We start from the raw sequence: 22,182 nt of genomic DNA, 5'->3' as shown, positions 1-22,182 counted from the left end.
ATCAGAATGGATCAGATCATTGATAAAGAGAAAGAACAAAGTAGCAGCAAATGAACCTCTACCTCTTTTTGAAGTCGAATTTTCTCTTTTTCCAAAGCCAGGAACTCTACTTGTAACATGCCTATCTCATTCTTAAACCTTTGCATATCTTGCTGTAATTCTTCATTTAGATACACTTTGGATGTTCTGTTACTATTCAGTGGAGAAGAACTCCCATTTTCTAATTCAGGTCCCATGCTTTTATAGTTATTAGCACTGCAATTATCTGCAAGCAATGGCTTCTGGAACCAGTCTTGTATTGGTTTGGTTTTCTTATAAGTATTTGTAACAGCAGAAATATCACTTTTTATTTGAATCATGTGTTTCATTTCATTGGAGCGGGCAAGCCATAAATCAAAAAGTCTTTTGGGATCACTAGATTGAGGTATACATCTGATGTCTAATTTCCAATTAGTGGTATTTTGGTTCATATTTTGTAACATTTGCATATCAAACTCTTGGTCTTCTTGCACTTCAAATGTAACTACTGGGTCTCTTACTTTTTTATTTTCTGTATCATTATAAAAAATCTCATTTTTGTTAAAAACATGTTCAGTGTCTGGTTTATCACTTTCATAGTCTAATTTATTTTCATTTAAATAAAGCTGTGAAGATGACTGGCAAGCATGTCCCCAGGACCCAGAGGTTAAATAAGATGGAAAAACATTTTCAAGATTGGGTTCTTTTTGTTCAGGAAATGCTTGGAATGCTAGAGAGATAGATACGCCAAATGCATCTTTTGCCTCACAGTCAGGTATATTATATGTCAAATTAGAAGGTATTTCCTTTATGTTTGCTCCTTCTTTAGGGTTATCATGTAGTGGCTCTTCCTCAGGACAAACAGTAGTTTTGTATTTTTCACAAATTTCACCAAACTTCTGCTTTAACTCATTTGTGATGAGTTTTAAGTTATTTTTCCACTCTAATTTGCCTTGTTTGATCCACATTTCCTCATACTTTTGCACACAAGGAAGTCCTGAACATACAGATATGTCCTCTCTATCACATTCCTTATTCATTTCTGGTTCTTGAGGCATTTTTTGCAGATGCAAAAGTGGAAGATTAATTGGCTTGATTTGATTTTCAGATGTCTTTTCTGTCAGGGTACATGTTTGTAAAATAACTTTATCCTTAAGTAATCAAGTACGGACAAAGAAAAATTAGAAGATAAAATTTAACCGTTAAACTTCTTAATCTATGTTTAGCTACTCACAAATCACTGGATTACAACTAAGAAGTGAAAAATAACTTGCCTTAGCCTAAAACAGGAGAAAAACATGAACTCACAAACCCAATTTTGTCACTGTTTGTTTGAACTAAATAATTTGTATATGTTAAATCTACCAAAAATGAATTAGGAGATGATTTTTAATGTTACAAAGGCTTCCTTACTTAAAAATACTTCACCTCACCTTACCTTAAAGAGTCCCTATGTGCACGTAAGGATTTTTTTTTAAGGACTAGTAACTGGAGAATAGACAAACCTTAAATTACTAGGAGCCAAAATCAATTAACACCAATCAGAAAGAGGAACAAATTCCTAAATTTTAATGCAAATTATATACTATGATAGTATTATACATTGATATAATACCTGCTTTCATTCAGTTTTATTATATTCTAATATCCACTAATGAAAGTGGATAAAACATTGTTTAATAATATTTACTGGTTTCCTACCCTGAAATGAAATAAATTAGAAAGTTATTGTTTGTACCCTAACAACAAAGGTCCAATTCTGGAAGGTTTGATTCCTCAATAGGCAATTGGGTTGATTGTATGACCCCTTCTCTCCCTCAATGCAGATCCTTAGGTCGATTATATAGAGATCACAAGACAGAATAAATCTTTAATCTTGGCATTAGTGACTGGCAATTTGAAACTGCAAATTTTGAACAGCTGGGAATGATTTCTCCTTCCATGACTCTAACTCACGGACCATCATTGATATATTGTTCATAATTTCAACTGCTTAATCATACGATTCAGTATTTGATTATCACCTTCTTTATCATGTAAGGAAGAAGCAAACAATATTCAGGAAATTTTTTTGCCTCAATTCCAAGGACAAAGTTTAACTATAAATTATAATAGATTCTAACAATATTTTAAGCTTTGTAATTAAAGCACTATAAAAACAAAATATTAAATTATTATCTATCGATTCTAAGAGGTTAATTTTGAAAGGTAATTTCATTTGAACTCTGTTATGTTGTTAAAGCATAGAAAACAATATTGAGCCAGAAATTTACATTTACATTTTTACATACCTGTGAGTGGTTATTTTCACTTCCATCAAGCCTTTCTTGTGCTTCCTCCGAAGTTATTTCTAAGTCTAGTTCTGCTGACAAATCTATATGTTTAGTTAAAATTAACTACTTAGAACACTTAGATAAAAGACATAATCTTTATAAAAACAGATTTAAAAAATTTTATCAAATGACAATTTAAATTAAGCTTAATCTTTAGCTGAATATTTACTTCTTTAAGAAATACTTCTAATTACCTAAAACTTCAACAAACCATCTGGGAAATACCAGATATCACCAGGTTACAGGCACACAAACATCTCAAAGATTCATTTACAAATTCATCCACCAAACATCAATGAACAGAACAATCAAAAACCAAACAAAATTTAAAAATACAGAACATATAAAGTCCCAATACACTCTGTTCTCTACTTCATAATAGTACCTATTTAACAACACCCCAAACTTCAACTGCAACGTTATTCATGGTTTCCAAAACTACTGTTACTTTTCATGCTTTTATCAGTTCCTTAATCTGAAATGTTTTCCTCTACTCTTCTGACAAATTTCTTTTCATCTTTTAAGACTCAGCCTGCTTTGTGAAGTCCTCCTTGATTACAGCTCTCTTTCCCCAAATAGGTATCTCTTTCCTAGTAGCTACCTTAGTACTTTATAGATTTTTCTAGTGTATCTTTATCACCTGAACTGTAAATTATTTCTTCACGTCTATCCTCTTTGCTCCTAGACTGTAGAGGACAAGTTCTTGAAATCATCTTTGTATAAAGTCTTTTTTTACTCAATAATTATTTATTGAGTTCCTGCTCAGTACTAAACATTGCAGTTTAAAGAAGAATGTAGATAAAAGGTGTCAGGGATGGCTTTTCTAGAGATAATGCCTGAGCTGAGACTTACACAGTGAGGTCAGTCAGATTCAAGGGAATAGAGGGCAGGAAAGGGAGAGAGCATGGAAAGCTGTAGCAAGACAGGGAGAGAAGCATACATAAAACAGGGTGAATATTTGTCTAAAATACAGGGATAGGTAAGAGAGCATCACCAGCAGTTCAGAATTCCAGAGCAAAGGACAGAAAAAAGGGCTAGAGAGGGAGAGTCAGGTAGAAGTTAGATTATGAAAGCCTCATGTCATTCTAAGATGGCTGGACAAAAATATGCTTTAAAGAGTGGTTCACGATCACTGGTGCATTTGAGATAGATCACTCTAAATGCTGCGGGAGGGAAGAATTTGAAGGCCATACAAATAAATAGAGGGAGATGAATTTGATGGCATTATAATGCAAAAAAAAGATGATGCAGGCCTACACTGAGGGACTGTTTCCAGAAATATTTAGGATATAAAATTACCAGGACCCAGCATAGAATACATCTTTATTAAATAAATAAATGCACGAATCCTGGGTCCCTCAAGAACTAGACTCTGCTTATTACTTTATAAAAGGTATCAACTGAGAAGAGAAATGATCTGCATGAACTGTTTTAAGTTGCTTGTATTTAGTTTCCGGTTTTCCTGTTTCATATCTTCCTGTGTTGAGGGGGCTCGTGTAGGTGTTTCGTTTGAATTCGTGCTTCTTGGACCTACCAAGCTCATGGAGAAATGAGAGCAAACAAGTCACTTGTATAGATAAAAAAAACTTTGAGTTTATAGCTTGTAGTCACTACTCCAGGAGATAACTGAGAACCTTTTGTAAATATAACATTAATTCTACAGGTAAGGAAAGACAAGAAGATAAAACTATAGGACTGAAAAAAAGAAAACAGTGTATGATTTATTACTATAGCCCTGATCATATGACTGATTCAGGGCACTAAATTAATTGGTATTTATGTAGAACATATATTAGATGTGGTTAATCAATAGACTGGGCATCCTAGTAGAGTTAGAATTGATTTTCCGTATACTCTTTTTAAATGATCAGCACTCCGTAAAACCAATATCCCTTGTGAACTATTAATTCATTAAAAATAATAAGTTGATATACTATGTGGACACAGCTAAGAAGGAGGGACTATGTAGCAATCCCCAATGATGCCCATTACCGTTGGGAAAGCCAATTCTAAAATATATAAACTCATAGAAAATACAAGAAATAGTTTAGTATTTGGTTTTGGAGGTGCTTTTTTAGTTACACTGAATATAGTTATAACTAATACTAATGAATTCAGAGATAAACAAAAATAAAGCTAAGAAACTACATTTTGAGAAGGGAATCTTGAGATGTCTACCTAGGTTTCCCAACTAGTCGCAAAGTTCTAAATATAATCCTGCTACCCACTCTCAGGTGTATGCTAAATACTAGCCTAACGAACTTATTCTCTCTCCTAATTCTCTTTGTTATTTATTATGTTGCTTTGGTCAGAGGAAGAATGCAAACGTCTTGCTAAAAGACGTTTAGCTGCAGGTTAAATAAACGGAGTAAACACAAAGCAGATTTTGCCACAAAATGATTTTGGAAACATCAGGATTATGGTGAAGCCATGCCGAGGTGGCCTACGGTTGAGTGCTCTGTGCCTATTTATTACCTTGTTTGCTTTCTCTGTTTTCTGGCAGTTGTGACTCACACAGGTCATGGAGCGTGTAATTCCCTAACAGAAACACCGCTCCAATATTAATCTTTTCTTTATCTATTAAGGTCATCTGTCCAAATTCTGTGGATGCTGACTGATTTTTGGTCATTGATTGTGACACAAATGGATATTTATCATCAACTTTCAAATGCCCGGCTCTTTGACAAGTCTCATTATTGAGCGTCAAACTAGCAGAATCCCAATCTGAAAAATCTGAAAACAAAGTTTCCGTTTATTAGAATGTGAATACTAATACAAATTTGACTAACCTGAACAAATTCTTTCTTCAGAGAAGCAGTCCCATGTCCTCCTCTCCCCCCAAACACACTACTCCTTCATGGCTTATTGTATCTTACACGTCATTGCCATTCATATAGATACGTTAACTATTGTCTCTCATTTTTTCTACTTTTTAATTTTCTAGTATTACTTACTTTGATTCACCCATCAATCTCTATTACATATTCTGTATACCATAAGAGCTTTATTAATAATTAAGTTTCTTCAACATATGAATTTTTTCATTAACAAAATTATGTCTAACCATTTATTTTATGTTTAAATATGCATGACAGTATTGTGTGTTCCAGAGACATGGGTTTTAAAAAATCTTTTAATGAATGGTACTACTTTAATTACAATGAGATGGTCTTTCCTCAATGTACCAATATCTTCAGAACTCATTTTAGAAGCCTTGGATAAATATCATAAACTTACATAAGAAATGATAGCCTTGAGTGACTAATTGTTTCCAGGTAAAAATAGGATAAGTCTAGGTCCACAATAGATCCAAAGAGCATACAGTACCATGAGACAGGAAATGAATACATAACAAAAATATTTTTCTTTTTTTAAAAACAACTAAAATTGTCAGATTTAAATTTCTTAAGACAAATCAGAGCTGAACCAAGATGGTGGAGTAGAAGGACATGCTCTCACTCCCTCTTGTGAGAACACCAGAATCACAGCAAGGTGCTGGACAATCATCGACAGGAAGACACTGGAACTCACCAAATAAGATACCCCACATCCGAAGACAAAGGAGAAGCCACAATGAGATGGTAGGAGGGGCCCATTCACAGCAAAATCAAATCCCATAACTGCTGGGTGGGTGACTCATAGACTGGAGAACACTTATACCACAGAAGTCCACCCACTGGAGTGAAGGTTCTGAGCCCCATGTCAGGCTTCCCAACTTGGGGGTCCGGCAATGGCAGGAGGAGTTCCTAGAGAATCAGACTTTGAAGCCTAGTGGGATTTGATTGCAGGACTTCGACAGGACTGGGGGAAACAGAGACTCCACTCTTGGAGGGCACACACAAAGTACTGTGCACATCGGGACCCAGGGGAAGGAGCAATGAACCCAGGGGAGACTGAACTAGACCTACCTGCTACTGTTGGACGGTCTCCTGCAGAGGCGGGGGACGGTCTCCTGCAGAGGCGGGGGGTGGCTGTGGCTCACCATGGGGACAAGGACACTGGCAGGAGAAGTTCTGGGAAGTACTCCTTGGCGTGAGCCCTCCCAGAGTCTGCCATTAGCCCTACCAAAGAGCCCAGGTAGCCTCCACTGTTGGGTTGCCTCAGGCCAAACAACCAACAGGGGGGGAACCCAGCCCCACCCATCAGCAGTCAAGCGGATTAAAGTTGTACTGAGCTCCGCCCACCAGAGCAACAGTCAGCTCTACTGACCACCAGTCCCTCCCATCAGGAAACTTGCACAAGCCTCTTAGATACCCTCATCCACCAGAGGGCAGACAGCAGAAGCAAGAAGAACTACAATCTTGCAGCCTGTGGAACAAAAGCCACATTCACAGAAAGACAGACAAGATGAAAAGGCAGAGGGCTATGTACCAGATGAAGGAACAAGATAAAACCCCAGAAAAACAACTAAATGAAGTGGAGACAGGCAATCTTCCAGAAAAAGAATTCAGAATAATGATAGTGAAGATGATCCAGGACCTTGGAAAAACAATGGAGGCAAAGATAGAGAAGATGCAAGAAATGTTTAACAAAGACCTAGAAGAGTTAAAGAACAAGCAAACAGAGATGAACAATACAATAACTGAAATGAAAACTACACTAGAAGGAATCAATACCAGAATAACTGAGGCAGAAGAACAGATAAGTGACCTGTAAAACGGAATGGTGGGATTCACTGCTGCAGCAGAGAATAAAGAAAAAAGAATGAAAAGAAATGAAGACAGCCTAAGAGACCTCTGAGAAAACATTAAATGCAACAACATTCACATTATAGGGGTCCCAAAAGGAGAAGAGAGAGAGAAAGGACCCGAGGAAATATTTGAAGAGATTATAGTCAAAAACTTCCCTAACATGGGAAAGGAAATAGCTACCCAAGTCCAGGAAGCTCAGCGAGTCCCATACAGGATAAATTCAAGGAGAAACATGCCAAGTCACAGAGTAATCAAACTGGCAAAAATTAAAGACAAAGAAAAATTACTGAAAGCAGCAAGGGAAAAACGACAAATAACATACAAGGAAACTCCCATAAGGTTAACAGCTGATTTCTCAGCAGAAACTCTACAAGCCAGAAGGGAGTGGCATGATACACTTAAAGTGATGAAAGGGAAGAACCTACAACCAAGATGACTCTACCCGGCAAGGATCTCATTCAGATTCCATGGCGAAATCAAAAGCTTTACAGACAAGCAAAAGCAAAGAGAATTCAGCACCACCAAACCAGCTCTACAACAAATGCTAAAGAAACTTCTCTAAGTGGGAAACACAAGAAAAGAAAAGCACCTACAAAAACAAACCCAAAAGAATTAAGAAAATGGTCATAGGAACATACATATTGATAATTACCTTAAATGTGCATGGATTAAATGCTCCAACCAAAAGACACAGGTTTGCTGAATGGATACAAAAACAAGACCCATATATATGCTGTCTACAAGAGACCCACTTCAGACCTAGGGACACATACAGACTGAAAGTTAGGGGATGGAAAAAGATATTCCATGCAAATGGAAAGCAAAAGAAAGCTGGAGTAGCAATACTCATATCAGATAAAATAGACTTTAAAATAAAGAACGTTACAAGAGACAAAGAAGGACACTATATAATGATCAAGGGATCAATCCAGGAAGAAGATAAACCAATTATAAATATATATGCACCCAACATAGGAGCACCTCAATACATAAGGCAACTGCTAACAGCTATAAAAGAGGAAATCGACAGTAACACAATAATAGTGGGGGACTTTAACACCTCACTTACACCAATGGACAGATCATCCAAAATGAAAATAAATAAGGAAACAGAAGCTTTAAATGACACAATAGACCAGATAGATTTAATTGATATTTATAGGACATTCCATCCAAAAACAGCAGATTACACTTTCTCCTCAAGTGCGCACGGAACACTCTCCAGGATAGATCACATCTTGGGTCATAAATCAAGCCTCAGTAAATTTAAGAAAATTGAAATCATATCAAGCATCTTTTCTGACCACAATGCTATGAGATTACAAATGAATTACAGGGGAAAAGCGTAAAAAACACAAACACATGGAGGTTAAACACTACGTTACTAAATAACCAAGAGATCACTGAAGAAATCAAAGAGGAAATCCAAAAATACCTAGAGACAAATGACAATGAAAACACAACAATCCAAAACCTATGGGATGCAGCAAAAGCAGTCCTAAGAGGGAAGTTTATAGCTATACAAGCCTACCTCAAGAAAGAAGAAAAATCTCAAATAAATAATCTAACCTTACACCTAAAGGAACTAGAGAAAGGAGAACAAACAAAACCCAAAGCTAGCAGAAGGAAAGAAATCATAAAGATCAGAGCAGAAATAAATGAAACAGAAACAAAGAAAACAATAGCAAAGATCAATAAAACTAAAAGCTGGTTCTTTGAGAAGATAAACAAAATTGATAAACCATTAGCCAGACTCATCAAGAAAAAGAGGGAGAGGACTCAAAATCAATAAAATTAGAAATGAAAAAGGAGAAGTCACAACAGACACTGCAGAAATACAAACCATCCTAAGAGACTACTACAAGCAACTCTATGCCAATAAAATGGAAAACCTGGAAGAAATGGACAAATTCTTAGAAAGGTATAACCTTCCAAGACTGAACCACGAAGAAACAGAAAATATGAACAGACCAATCACAAGTAATGAAATTGAAACTGTGATTAAAAATCTTCCAACAAACAAAAGTCCAGGACCAGATGGCTTCACAGGTGAATTCTATCAAAAATTTAGAGAAGAGCTAACACCCATCCTTCTCAAACTCTTCCAAAAAATTGTAGAGGAAGGAACACATCCAAACTCATTCTATGAGGCCACCATCACCCTGATACCAAAACCAGACAAAGATACTACAAAAAAAGAAAATTACAGACCAATATCACTGACGAATATAGATGCAAAAATCCTCAACAAAATACTAGCAAACAGAATCCAACAACACATTAAAAGGATCATACACCATGATCAAGTGGGATTTATCCCAGGGATGCAAGGATTCTTCAATATACGCAAATCAACCAATGTGATACACCATATTAACAAATTGAATAAAAACCATATGATCATCTCAATAGATGCAGAAAAAGCTTTTGACAAAATTCAACACCGATTTATGACAAAAACTCTCCAGAAACTGGGCATAGAGGGAACCTACCTCAAATAATAAAGGCCATATACGACAAAATCACAGCAAACATCATTCTCAATGGTGAAAAACTGAAAGCATTTCCTCTAAGATCAGGAACAAGACAAGGATGTCCGCTCTCACCACTATTATTCAACATAGTTTTGGAAGTCCTAGCCACGGCAATCAGAGAAGAAAAAGAAATAAAAGGAATACAAATTGCAAAGAAGAAGTAAAACTGTCACTGTTTGCAGATGACATGATACTATACATAGAGAACCCTAAAACTGCCACCAGAAAATTACTAGAGCTAATCAACAATGAATTTGGTAAAGTTGCAGGATACAAAATTAATGCACAGAAATCTCTTGCATTCTTATACACTAATGATGAAAAATCTGAAAGAGAAATTAAGGAAACACACCCATTTACCATTGCAACAAAAAGAATAAAATACCTAGGAATAAACCTACCTAGGGAGAAAAAAGACCTGTATGCAGAAAACTATAAGACACTGATGAAAGAAATTAAAGATGATACCAACAGATGGAGAGATACACCATGTTCTTGGATTGGAAGAATCAATATTGTGAAAATAACTATACGACCCAAAGTAATCTACAGATTCAATGCAATCCCTATCAAATTACCAATTGCATTTTTTACGAACTAGAACAAAAAGTCTTAAAATTTGTATGGAGACACAAAAGACCCCGAATAGTCAAAGCAGTCTTGAGGGAAAAATACGGAGCTGGAGCAATCAGACTCCCTGACTTCAGGCTATACTACAAAGCTACAGTAATCAAGACAATATGGTACTGGCACAAAAACAGAAACATAGATCAATGGAACAAGATAGAAAGCTCAGAGGTAAACCCACGCACCTATGGTCAACTAATCTATGACAAAGGAGGCAAGGATATACAATGGAGAAAAGACAGTCTCTTCAATAAGTGGTGCTCGGAAAACTGGACAGCTACATGTGAAAGAATGAAATTAGAACACTCCCTAATACCATACACAAAAATAAACTCAAAATGGATTAGAGACCTAAATGTAAGACCAGACACTACAAAACTCTTAGAGGAAAACATAGGAAGAACTCTCTCTGACATAAATCACAGCAAGATCTTTTTTGATCCACCTCCTAGAGTAATGGAAATGAAAACAAAAATAAACAAATGGGACCTAATGAAACTTAAAAGTTTTTGCACAGCAAAGGAAACCATAAACAAGATGAAAAGACAACCCTTAGAATGGGAGAAAATATTTGTAAATGAATCAACGGACAAAGGATTAATCTCCAAAATATATAAACAGCTCATGCAGCTCAATATTAAAAAAACAAACAACCCAATCCAAGAATAGGCAGAAGACCTAAATAGACATTTCTCCAAAGAAGACATACAGATGACCAAGAAGCACATGAAAAGCTGCTCAACATCACTAATTATTAGAGAAATGCAAATCAAAACTACAATGAGGTATCACCTCACACCAGTTACAATGGGCTTCATCAGAAAATCTATAAACAACAAATGCTGGAGAGGATGTGGAGAAAAGGGAACCCTCTTGCACTGTTGGTGGGAATGTAAATTGATACAGCCACTATGGAGAACAGGATGGATGTTCCTTAAAAAACTAAAAATAGAATTACCATATGATCCAGCAATTCCACTACTGGGCATATACCCAGAGAAAACCATAATTCAAAAAGACACATGCACCCCAATGTTCATTGCAGCACTATTTACAATAGCCAGGTCATGGAAGCAACCTAAATGCCCATCGACAGATGAATGGATAAAGAAGATGTGGTACATACATATACCATATGATACATACATGTAAGTGGTACATACATGTACATACATATTATGTGGTACATAATATTCCATATGATGGAATATTACTCAGCCATAAAAAGGAACAAAATTGGGTCATTTGTTGAGACGTGGATGGATCTAGAGACTGTCATACAGAGTGAAGTAAGTCAGAAAGAGAAAAACAAATATCGTATATTAACTCATTAACTCATATATGTGGAACCTAGAAAAATGGTACAGATGAACCAGTTTGCAGGGCAGAAATTGAGACAGATGTAGAGAACAAACGTATGGACACCAAGGGGGGAAAGTCGTGGGGGGTTGGGGATGGTGGTGTGATGAATTGGGCGATTGGGATTGACATGTATACACTGATGTGTATAAAATTGATGACTAATAAGAACCTGCTGTATAAAGAAAAAAAAAAAAACCTAAAAAAAAAAAAGACCAATCAAAGAAAAAAGCAAGAAATGTAAAAGTGAAACTTTAAAGCCTGTTTCATCACAAGGGCCCCTTTATCATTTCACATCCATGAGCTCTGTAAATGGTTTAAAACAGTGGTTCTCAAGTGTCACCTAAGGATCCCTGGAGTCCCAAGACCCAACTGTTCAAGGGGTCCAAGAGGCCAAAACTATTTTCACAATAACAGCAAACGTTATTTCCGTTCTCATTCTGTTTTAAGTGTACAGTGGAGTTTTCCAGAGACAAGATATGTGATAACATCATAGCTCTAATGGCTAATAGAATGTATGATTGTGTGTGGTTGTATTTTAAATTTTTATTATTTTCCAATACAGTAAACATCAGTAGATACAACCTACTTAAACAAAAGTATCTTGGAATTCTCAATAATTTTTAAAAGTGTAAAAGTATTGTCTATCTGGATCATAAAAAAATAACAAATAAATAAATAAATAAAAGGATCTTAAGGCCAAAAACTTTCAGAATTACTGTTTTAAAAGACTGTGTCGAAAAAAACCACAGTTACAGAAAGATAGAGAAGATGAAAAGGCAGAGGGCTATGTACCAGATGAAGGAACAAGAAAAAACCCCAGAAAAACAACTAAATGAAGTGGAGATAGGCAACCTTCCAGAAAAAGAATTCAGAATAATGATAGTGAAGATGATCCAGGACCTTGGAATAAGAATGGAGGCAAAGATTGAGAAGATGCAAGAAATGATTAACAAAGACCTAGAAGAATTAAAGAACAAACAAACAGAGATGACCAATACAATAACTGAAATGAAAACTACACTAGAAGGAATCAATAGCAGAATAACTGAGGCAGAAGAACGGATAAGTGACCTGGAAGACAGAATGATGGAATTCACTGCTGCGGAACAGACTAAAGAAAAAAGAATGAAAAGAAATGAAGACAGCCTAAGAGACCTCTGGGATAACATTAAACGCAACAACATTCGCATTATAGGGGTCCCAGAAGGAGAAGAGAGAGAGAAAGGACCAGAGAAAATATTTGAAGAGATTATAGTCGAAAACTTCCCTAACATGGGAAAGGAAATAGCCACCCAAGTCCAGGAAGCGCAGAGAGTCCCATACAGGATAAACCCAAGGAGAAACACGCCGAGACACATAGTAATCAAAGTGGCAAAAATTAAAGACAAAGAAAAATTATTGAAAGCAGCAAGGGAAAAACGACAAATAACATACAAGGGAACTCCCATAAGGTTAACAGCTGATTTCTCAGCAGAAACTCTGCAAGCCAGAAGGGAGTGGCATGATATACTTAAAGTGATGAAAGGGAAGAACCTACAACCAAGATTACTCTACCCGGCAAGGATCTCATTTAGATTTGATGGAGAAATCAAAAGCTTTACAGACAAGCAAAAGCTAAGAGAATTCAGCACCACCAAACCAGCTCTACAACAAATGCTAAAGGAACTTCTCTAAGTGGGAAACACAAGAGAAGAAAAGGACCTACAAAAACAAACACAAAACAATTAAGAAAATGGTCATAGGAACATACATATCGATAATTACCTTAAACGTGAATGGATTAAATGCCCCAACCAAAAGACATAGACTGGCTGAATGGATACAAAAACAAGACCCATATATATGCTGTCTACAAGAGACCCACTTTAGACCTAGGGACACATACAGACTGAAAGTGATGGGATGGAAAAAGATATTCCATGCAAATGGAAATCAAAAGAAAGCTGGAGTAGCTATACTCATATCAGATAAAATAGACTTTAAATTAAAGAATGTTACAAGAGACAAGGAAGGACACTACATAATGATCCAGGGATCAATCCAAGAAGAAGATATAACAATTATAAATATATATGCACCCAACATAGGAGCACCTCAATACATAAGGCAACTGCTAACAGCTATAAAAGAGGAAATCGACAGTAACACAATAATAGTGGGGGACTTTAACACCTCACTTACACCAATGGACAGATCATCCAAAATGAAAATAAATAAGGAAACAGAAGCTTTAAATGACACAATAGACCAGATAGATTTAATTGATATATATCGGACATTCCATCCAAAAACAGCAGATTACACGTTCTTCTCAAGTGCGCACGGAACATTCTCCAAGATAGATCACACCTTGGGTCACAAATCAAGCCTCAGTAAATTTAAGAAAATTGAAATCATATCAAGCATCTTTTCTGACCACAACGCTATGAGATTAGAAATGAATTACAGGGAAAAAAACGTAAAAAGGACAAACACATGGAGGCTAAACAATACGTTACTAAATAACCAAGAGATCACTGAAGAAATCAAAGAGGAAATCAAAAAATACCTAGAGACAAATGACAATGAAAACACGACGACCCAAAACCTATGGGATGCAGCAAAAGCAGTTCTAAGAGGGAAGTTTATAGCTATACAAGCCTACCTAAAGAAACAAGAAAAAGCTCAAGTAAACAATCTAACCTTACACTTAAAGAAACTAGAGAAAGAAGAACAAACAAAACCCAAAGTTAGCAGAAGGAAAGAAATCATAAAGATCAGAGCAGAAATAAATGAAATAGAAACAAAGAAAACAATAGCAAAGATCAATAAAACTAAAAGTTGGTTCTTTGAGAAGATAAACAAAATTGATAAACCATTAGCCAGACTCATCAAGAAAAAGAGGGAGAGGACTCAAATCAATAAAATCAGAAATGAAAAAGGAGAAGTTACAACAGACACTGCAGAAATACAAAGCATCCTAAGAGACTACTACAAGCAACTTTATGCCAATAAAATGGACAACCTGGAAGAAATGGACAAATTCTTAGAAAGGTATAACCTTCCAAGACTGAACCAGGAAGAAATAGAAAATATGAACAGACCAATCACAAGTAATGAAATTGAAACTGTGATTAAAAATCTTCCAACAAACAAAAGTCCAGGACCAGATGGCTTCACAGGTGAATTCTATCAAACATTTAGAGAAGAGCTAACACCCATCCTTCTCAAACTCTTCCAAAAAATTGCAGAGGAAGGAACACTCCCAAACTCATTCTATGAGGCCACCATCACCCTGATACCAAAACCAGACAAAGACACTACAAAAAAAGAAAATTACAGACCAATATCACTGATGAATATAGATGCAAAAATCCTCAACAAAATACTAGCAAACAGAATCCAACAACACATTAAAAGGATCATACACCACGATCAAGTGGGATTTATCCCAGGGATGCAAGGATTCTTCAATATACGCAAATCAATCAATGTGATACACCATATTAACAAATTGAAGAATAAAAACCATATGATCATCTCAATAGATGCAGAAAAAGCTTTTGACAAAATTCAACACCCATTTCTGATAAAAACTCTCCAGAAAGTGGGCATAGAGGGAACCTACCTCAACATAATAAAGGCCATATATGACAAACCCACAGCAAACATCATTCTCAATGGTGAAAAACTGAAAGCATTTCCTCTAAGATCAGGAACGAGACAAGGATGTCCACTCTCACCACTATTATTCAACATAGTTTTGGAAGTCCTAGCCACGGCAATCAGAGAAGAAAAAGAAATAAAAGGAACACAAATTGGAAAAGAAGAAGTAAAACTGTCACTGTTTGCGGATGACATGATACTATACATAGAGAATCCTAAAACTGCCACCAGAAAACTGCTAGAGCTAATTAATGAATATGGTAAAGTTGCAGGATACAAAATTAATGCACAGAAATCTCTTGCATTCTTATACACTAATGATGAAAAATCTGAAAGAGAAATTATGGAAACACTCCCATTTACCATTGCAACAAAAAGAATAAAATACCTAGGAATAAACCTACCTAGGGAGACAAAAGACCTGTATGCAGAAAACTATAAGACACTGATGAAAGAAATTAAAGATGATACCAACAGATGGAGAGATATACCATGTTCTTGGATTGGAAGAATCAACATTGTGAAAATGAGTATACTACCCAAAGCAATCTACAGATTCAATGCAATCCCTATCAAATTACCAATGGCATTTTTTACGGAGCTAGAACAAATCATCTTAAAATTTGTATGGAGACACAAAAGACCCCGAATAGGCAAAGCAGTCTTGAGGCAAAAAAATGGAGCTGGAGGAATCAGACTCCCTGACTTCAGACTATACTACAAAGCTACAGTAATCAAGACAATATGGTACTGGCACAAAAACAGAAACATAGATCAATGGAACAAGATAGAAAGCCCAGAGATTAACCCACGCACCTATGGTCAACTAATCTATGACAAAGGAGGCAAAGATATACAATGGAGAAAAGACAGTCTCTTCAATAAGTGGTGCTGCGAAAACTGGACAGCTACATGTAAAAGAATGAAATTAGAATACTCCCTAACACCATACACAAAAATAAACTCAAAATGGATTAGAGACCTAAATATAAGACTGGACACTATAAAACTCTTAGAGGAAAACATAGGAAGAACACTCTTTGACATAAATCACAGCAAGATCTTTTTTGATCCACCTCCTAGAGTAATGGAAATAAAAACAAAAATAAACAAATGGGACCTAATGAAACTTCAAAGCTTTTGCACAGCAAAGGAAACCATAAACAAGACGAAAAGACAACCCTCAGAATGGGAGAAAATATTTGCAAATGAATCAACGGACAAAGGATTAATCTCCAAAATATATAAACAGCTCATTCAGCTCAATATCAAAGAAACAAACACCCCAATCCAAAAATGGGCAGAAGACCTAAATAGACATTTCTCCAAAGAAGACATACAGATGGCCACGAAGCACATGAAAAGATGCTCAACATCACTAATTATTAGAGAAATGCAAATCAAAACTGCAATGCGGTATCACCTCACTCCTGTTAGAATGGGCATCATCAGAAAATCTACAAACAACAAATGCTGGAGAGGGTGTGGTGAAAAGGGAACCCTCTTGCACTGTTGGTGGGAATGTAAATTGATACAGCCACTATGGAGAACAATATGGAGGTTCCTTAAAAAACTAAAAATAGAATTACCATATGACCCAGCAATCCCACTACTGGGCATATACCCAGAGAAAACCGTAATTCAAAAAGACACATGCACCCGAATGTTCATTGCAGCACTATTTACAATAGCCAGGTCATGGAAGCAACCTAAATGCCCATCAACAGACGAATGGATAAAGAAGATGTGGTACATATATACAATGGAATATTACTCAGCCATAAAAAGGAACGAAATTGAGTCATTTGTTGAGACGTGGATGGATCTAGAGACTGTCATACAGAGTGAAGTAAGTCAGAAAGAGAAAAACAAATATCGTATATTAATGCATGTATGCGGAACCTAGAAAAATGGTACAGATGAGCCAGTTTGCAGGGCAGAAGTTGAGACACAGATGTAGAGAATGGACATATGGACACCAAGGGGGGAAAACTGCGGTGGGGTGGGGATGGTGGTGTGCTGAATTGGGCGATTGGGATTGACATGTATACACTGATGTGTATAAAACTGATGCCTAATAAGAACCTGCAGTATAAAAAAACAAACAAAACAACTAATACTAAACTTTCATTGGGTTATTTGTATGGAAACATGTTAATATAAATGTTTCAGACATTACATGAAATTTCTAAAAATCTTATATTTGTATTTGTATGGAAATATGTATGGAAATATGTTGATATAAATGTTTCAGACATTAAAAAAAAAAAAAAAAAGATATTTGGTTAAACACTAAAAAAAAAAAAATAAAAAATAAAAGACTGTGTCTATCAAATCGTCATTAAGGTATGATTACTTTCCCCCACTTTCAATAATCAAAGACCACACACACACACACACACACACACACACACACACACAGAGTTTGCTAATCAAAACATCTGGTTGGCTTAAGCTCATCCATGTAACACCACTAAAATGAAATAATTAAAGTTGAAATACAATTGACATGTTAGCAAGTGAAGCTTTACTCTAGGTAAAGGTCAGAGTTCAAATAAGCATTTTATAAAACTGGAAATATCTTAGAATCTAATAATTAACCTCTGAGAATCCCTAAGAAGTACAGAGATTCCAAACTGAGAACTTTAGGGTATTGAAACATACATAGAAACATCTGAGTTAAAGCTTACATTTTAAAAATATCTTTTTCTTATGCTTGTAAATATCTTTTTTTCAAAACATGGATACCAACAATAACATGTGCCTTATTTATGTCAAATCCTTCAATTAAATTTGCAAAAAAAAAAAAAAAGAATTAGGAATATGAAGACTGTGAGCATTTCAAATATTTTAGTGTACCTCTTTCCAGAGTTAAATTTGCACTGCAAAATTTACCTGATCTGGATGTTTGTAAATCCTTCATTCCTACTGTTTTATTAGGAACAGAATCTTTCACTCCAACTGCAGGCTGAATGGGTTTTGAAACAAGTTTATTAATAAATAATGTACATTTGATACAATCTGTAGTTAATAATTCAAGATGAAAATATAAGTTTTTACCTTCAAGTGAGGATATTTTTCAGGAGAATCTAAAAGGCAAAAGGGACATAGAATCAACTACACGTAACTATGAAAGCCAACTATATATTCATGCAGTTAGTACTGAGCAGAATCCTCATGCTTGGCCTTGGCAGTGAATACTTTAGGTTTTGGTGTTTTGTTTCTTGGGGGAAGTTAGGACAGCAACAAGACAGACATATGAATCCACTATAGATACTGAAGAAAAAATAGGAGTACAGGTTTAACAAAACATGCAGTTAAGATTTCAAAAGTAAGATTATGTTCCAAAAGCCTTTATAAAATAGAAAAATGCACAAGTACCAATGTGAACATGCTGATTGATGAGGAGAAAAGTGATCTTTAATCAGAGGAACAAATCATGACCCCGAGAAGATAAATATGAAAGCTGATGGTAAAATGCAACAGCATATGTTGAATGCAATACAGCAGCATCATTTACACCATTATACTACAAGTATTTATCATGTTCTTCAATTTGTCCTGTAATTTAGGAAGTGCACAGTTGGGATGACAGTTCAGTTGAATGTATAATTCATTTCTCATCAGAGAAAGTGTTATGAACTGATCAGCTTGGATATACACTTGTAGAATAATAGTTCATAAAAATATTCTTCTTTTTTTCCATACCCATGTGGGCTACTGGTATGCCTACATTTCTTGGATCCTCTAGTTTAGTCATCTTAAAGTTTCTCAATCCACTCATGCAAGAAGGTATATAAGACACATCTAAGAAATAATGTAAAATAAGTTTTCAATATCAAAGCATAATTATCAAAAAGGAATAAGTTTTACTGCCGCAGAATTATTAGATATTAAAAATCTTTCATATTTCAAAATCAGTGTAGTATTTACTGATAATAACAATTTTAACATTTAGGGAATGAACCCTATTAATTTCTTTTGTTTCCAAAATTAGTTTGGTTTAGTATATCATGCTAATGTTTAAAAGGATTTTTGTGAAATAATTATCATCAAAAAATTAGCTATCGGGGGCTTCCCTGGTGGCGCAGTGGTTGAGAATCTGCCTGCCAATGCAGGGGACACGGGTTCGAGCCCTGGTCTGGGAAGATCCCACATACCGCGGAGCAGCTGGGCCCATGAGCCACAATTACTGAGCCTGCGCGTCTGGAGCCTGTGCTCCGCAGCAAGAGAGGCCGCAATAGTGAGAGGCCCGCGCACCGCGATGAAGAGTGGCCCCCGCTTGCCACAACTAGAGAAAGCCCTCACGCAGAAACGAAGACCCAACACAGCCATAAATAAATAAATAAATAAATAAAAATTGGAAAAAAAAAAGGGAAAAAACTTTAAAAAAAAAAAAAAATTAGCTATCGGGCTTCCTTGGTGGCGCAGTGGTTGAGAATCTGCCTGCCGATGCAGGGGACACGGGTTCGAGCCCTGGTCTGGGAAGATCCCACATGCTGCGGAGCAACTGGGCCCGTGAGCCACAACTGCTGAGCCTGCGCGTCTGGAGCCTGTGCTCCGCAACAAGAGAGGCCGCGATACTGAGAGGCCCGTGCACCGCGATGAAGAGTGGCCCCCGCTTGCCGCAACTGGAGAAAGCCCAAGCACAGAAACGAAGACCCAACGCATCCAAAAATAAATAAATAAAAATTAAATTCTCTAAAAAAAAAAAAAAAAAATTAGCTATCTTAGGGACTCCCCTGGCGGTCCAGTGGTTAAGACCCCATGCTTCTACTGCAGGGGGCACGGGTTCAATCCCTGGTCGGGGAAATTAAGATCCCATATGCCAAGCGGAGCAGCCAAAAAAAAAACAAACAAAAACCTATCTTAAAAAAAAAAAACAGCCAATGCTTCCATATTCAAATTAATCTCATTTGAATAACACATACCAACACAACATATATCTTTGACGCCTGATAGTTACAAGGAGGAGCTGGGGTTTACCCCAATTCTAGCACCCACTCCTGCTTCTAGTATTCTCTGGAGCAGCAATGACCTAACCTTGTTTCAGTGTAAATACACTGAAGTCATCTAACAAGGGTTCTCTCAAGTTTCCTCATCACCTCCACAATTACCTCCCTAACACCTTTCTTTCCTCCCTCCTTCTTTTCACTATATTCTTTCCTCTTCAAAGGTAGTCTCTGGATCTGTGGTCTTAATTCTTCCCCTTTTACATTCTTTTTATGGATCATCCCCACCACTTCTTTTTTCCTCTTTGCTTAGCAGTGGTACCTTACATCTATAAGTTCTACTTCAACGCTTTGCTTCCCTCTGGCTGTAAACACGCTCAGAAAGAAAAACAAAATAATGCTTTTCCTCGATCCTGTTCTGTCTTGAACTATCCAGTGGCTCTTCTTCCAGATTTCTCTAAATGCAAGCCTATGCCCTTGCGACTCTGAGAGCTTGTCAGAAATGCACAATCCCAGACCTGCTGCTCAGCATGTGCACTTTTCACAAGATCCCCAAGGGACTAATTAACATTTGAGAAACTCTGATCTATGAGTCTGCTTCTACATTCCCACAGTAAGAGTGGGAAAGCTTTGCTGCTCGTCTCTGACAAGTTTTAGTGCTGGAAGCTCACTTCAAATTTGTCTCACGTTTCAAATACTCTTCTCTCCCTTTTTCTAAAGACCTATTTTACTTTGCCACCGTCCTCCACAGATCCCCGCTTCCTTTTCCTTCATTTACTCCCTGTAACCTCTGCCTCTCTCATTCTTTATTCCTTCTTTCCTCTCATTTCCCGACTTTCCTTAGGTTGTAGAGTACCTTGAAACAGAACTAATAATTTAGCTCCTTAAACGGGACTCTCAATTTAATCTGTGGCTGACACCAGATAAGATACACAGCTTCCCTCCTTTTCTCATCTTTTTCCTCACCATGCATTTGACAGGTGATTTTCTTTTTTCTTTTTTTTTTTTACATCAACAGTGTTATATTTTTTAACAGTTTTCAGAATATAAGCTGCATAGCTTTTTAGAATAAAAAATGACATAACTTCAGGTACATGCTTTAGGACACTTGGTTAAACAACAAGCAAACTGTGTCTTTGAGGACCACCTCAAAAGGGTGGCACACTTCACAGTGTAACTTGATAACAGACATGGAGATAGATGATTATATCATGGCATGTTGTCTACAAAAGAACATCTGGACAGTCAGAACTTAAATAGAACACAGCACACAGTTAAGTATTCAAGCACTGCTTTTTGGTCAAATAAAAACTGCCTAAAAACTGTTGATGGATTTTTGACTAGAAAAAAAGATGTAGCTGCTTAGTTCTTCTGATACAGCACTTGTTTTCCAGAATGAGACAGGCTCAGTTCAACTTGAAATCAGTGTGAGGAATGATTCTTCCTCTTAACCAACAGGTGATTTTCTTTGCCTATTAGAATATATCAGAATTCCCATTTTAAATCAACATGCTGTCAAATGACTTTTTCATAAAAATACAGTTCTTACCTTCTACTTGTCCATTTAATATATTTTTTCCTCTTTGACCTGTAGCTCCAGATAAATGATCAACATACTTCTGTGGAAGACTCTCAGAGATACTCTGTTAAAATTGATATTAATAAGGAGTTGCATAAAGATTTCCTAATCCCCTTCTAATACCTGAAAATACCCTACTTTTTAAAAATTTCCTACTTTACAAGCAATTCGATTTAAAAATAAGAGAAGCATGGATTGAAAACCCAAACATTTAAATAGAAAACTTCATATACACTCTCTAGATCAAGTCTATCTTTTATCCTCATTTGGCTACTGACTCTGTAAACTGAGCATGGAAAGCCAGAGGAATTATTTTCACAGACAAAATACTGACTTACAGGCACATTTCAGCAAAGAATTAACTTCAAAACACCTAACTCTACTTTGCATTCCCTGTCAAAAGAAGAGAGTATTTTTAAAAAATATGTATTTAAATAAATT

The 22,182-nt window shown here is 36.2% G+C and overlaps 1 protein-coding gene across 4 annotated transcripts in view; it reads right to left on the bottom strand.

Annotated features, from left to right (window-relative positions):
- Window positions 1-22,182, bottom strand: part of ANKRD26 (ankyrin repeat domain containing 26) — a 98,600-nt gene that overhangs the window by 44,945 nt on the left and 31,473 nt on the right. For 2 of the 4 annotated variants that reach the window (XM_059912028.1, XM_059912038.1), the window contains exons 12-17: window positions 21,712-21,805; window positions 18,919-19,017; window positions 18,271-18,299; window positions 18,106-18,178; window positions 4,827-5,084; window positions 2,310-2,392 (exon numbers count right to left, since the gene is read on the bottom strand). In XM_059912028.1, the coding sequence (XP_059768011.1) occupies window positions 2,310-2,392; window positions 4,827-5,084; window positions 18,106-18,178; window positions 18,271-18,299; window positions 18,919-19,017; window positions 21,712-21,805 (636 nt within the window). The remainder of the gene's footprint in view (window positions 1-2,309; window positions 2,393-4,826; window positions 5,085-18,105; window positions 18,179-18,270; window positions 18,300-18,918; window positions 19,018-21,711; window positions 21,806-22,182) is intronic. The other 2 variants (XM_059912047.1, XM_059912052.1) reach the window with 2 other exon arrangements.

Source organism: Balaenoptera ricei, chromosome 2 (genome assembly GCF_028023285.1).
Source record: "Balaenoptera ricei isolate mBalRic1 chromosome 2, mBalRic1.hap2, whole genome shotgun sequence".
NCBI classification, from domain to species: Eukaryota; Metazoa; Chordata; class Mammalia; order Artiodactyla; family Balaenopteridae; genus Balaenoptera; species Balaenoptera ricei.
Note: the sequence above shows the minus strand (reverse complement) of the source record. Positions and strands in the feature narration are given on the sequence as shown.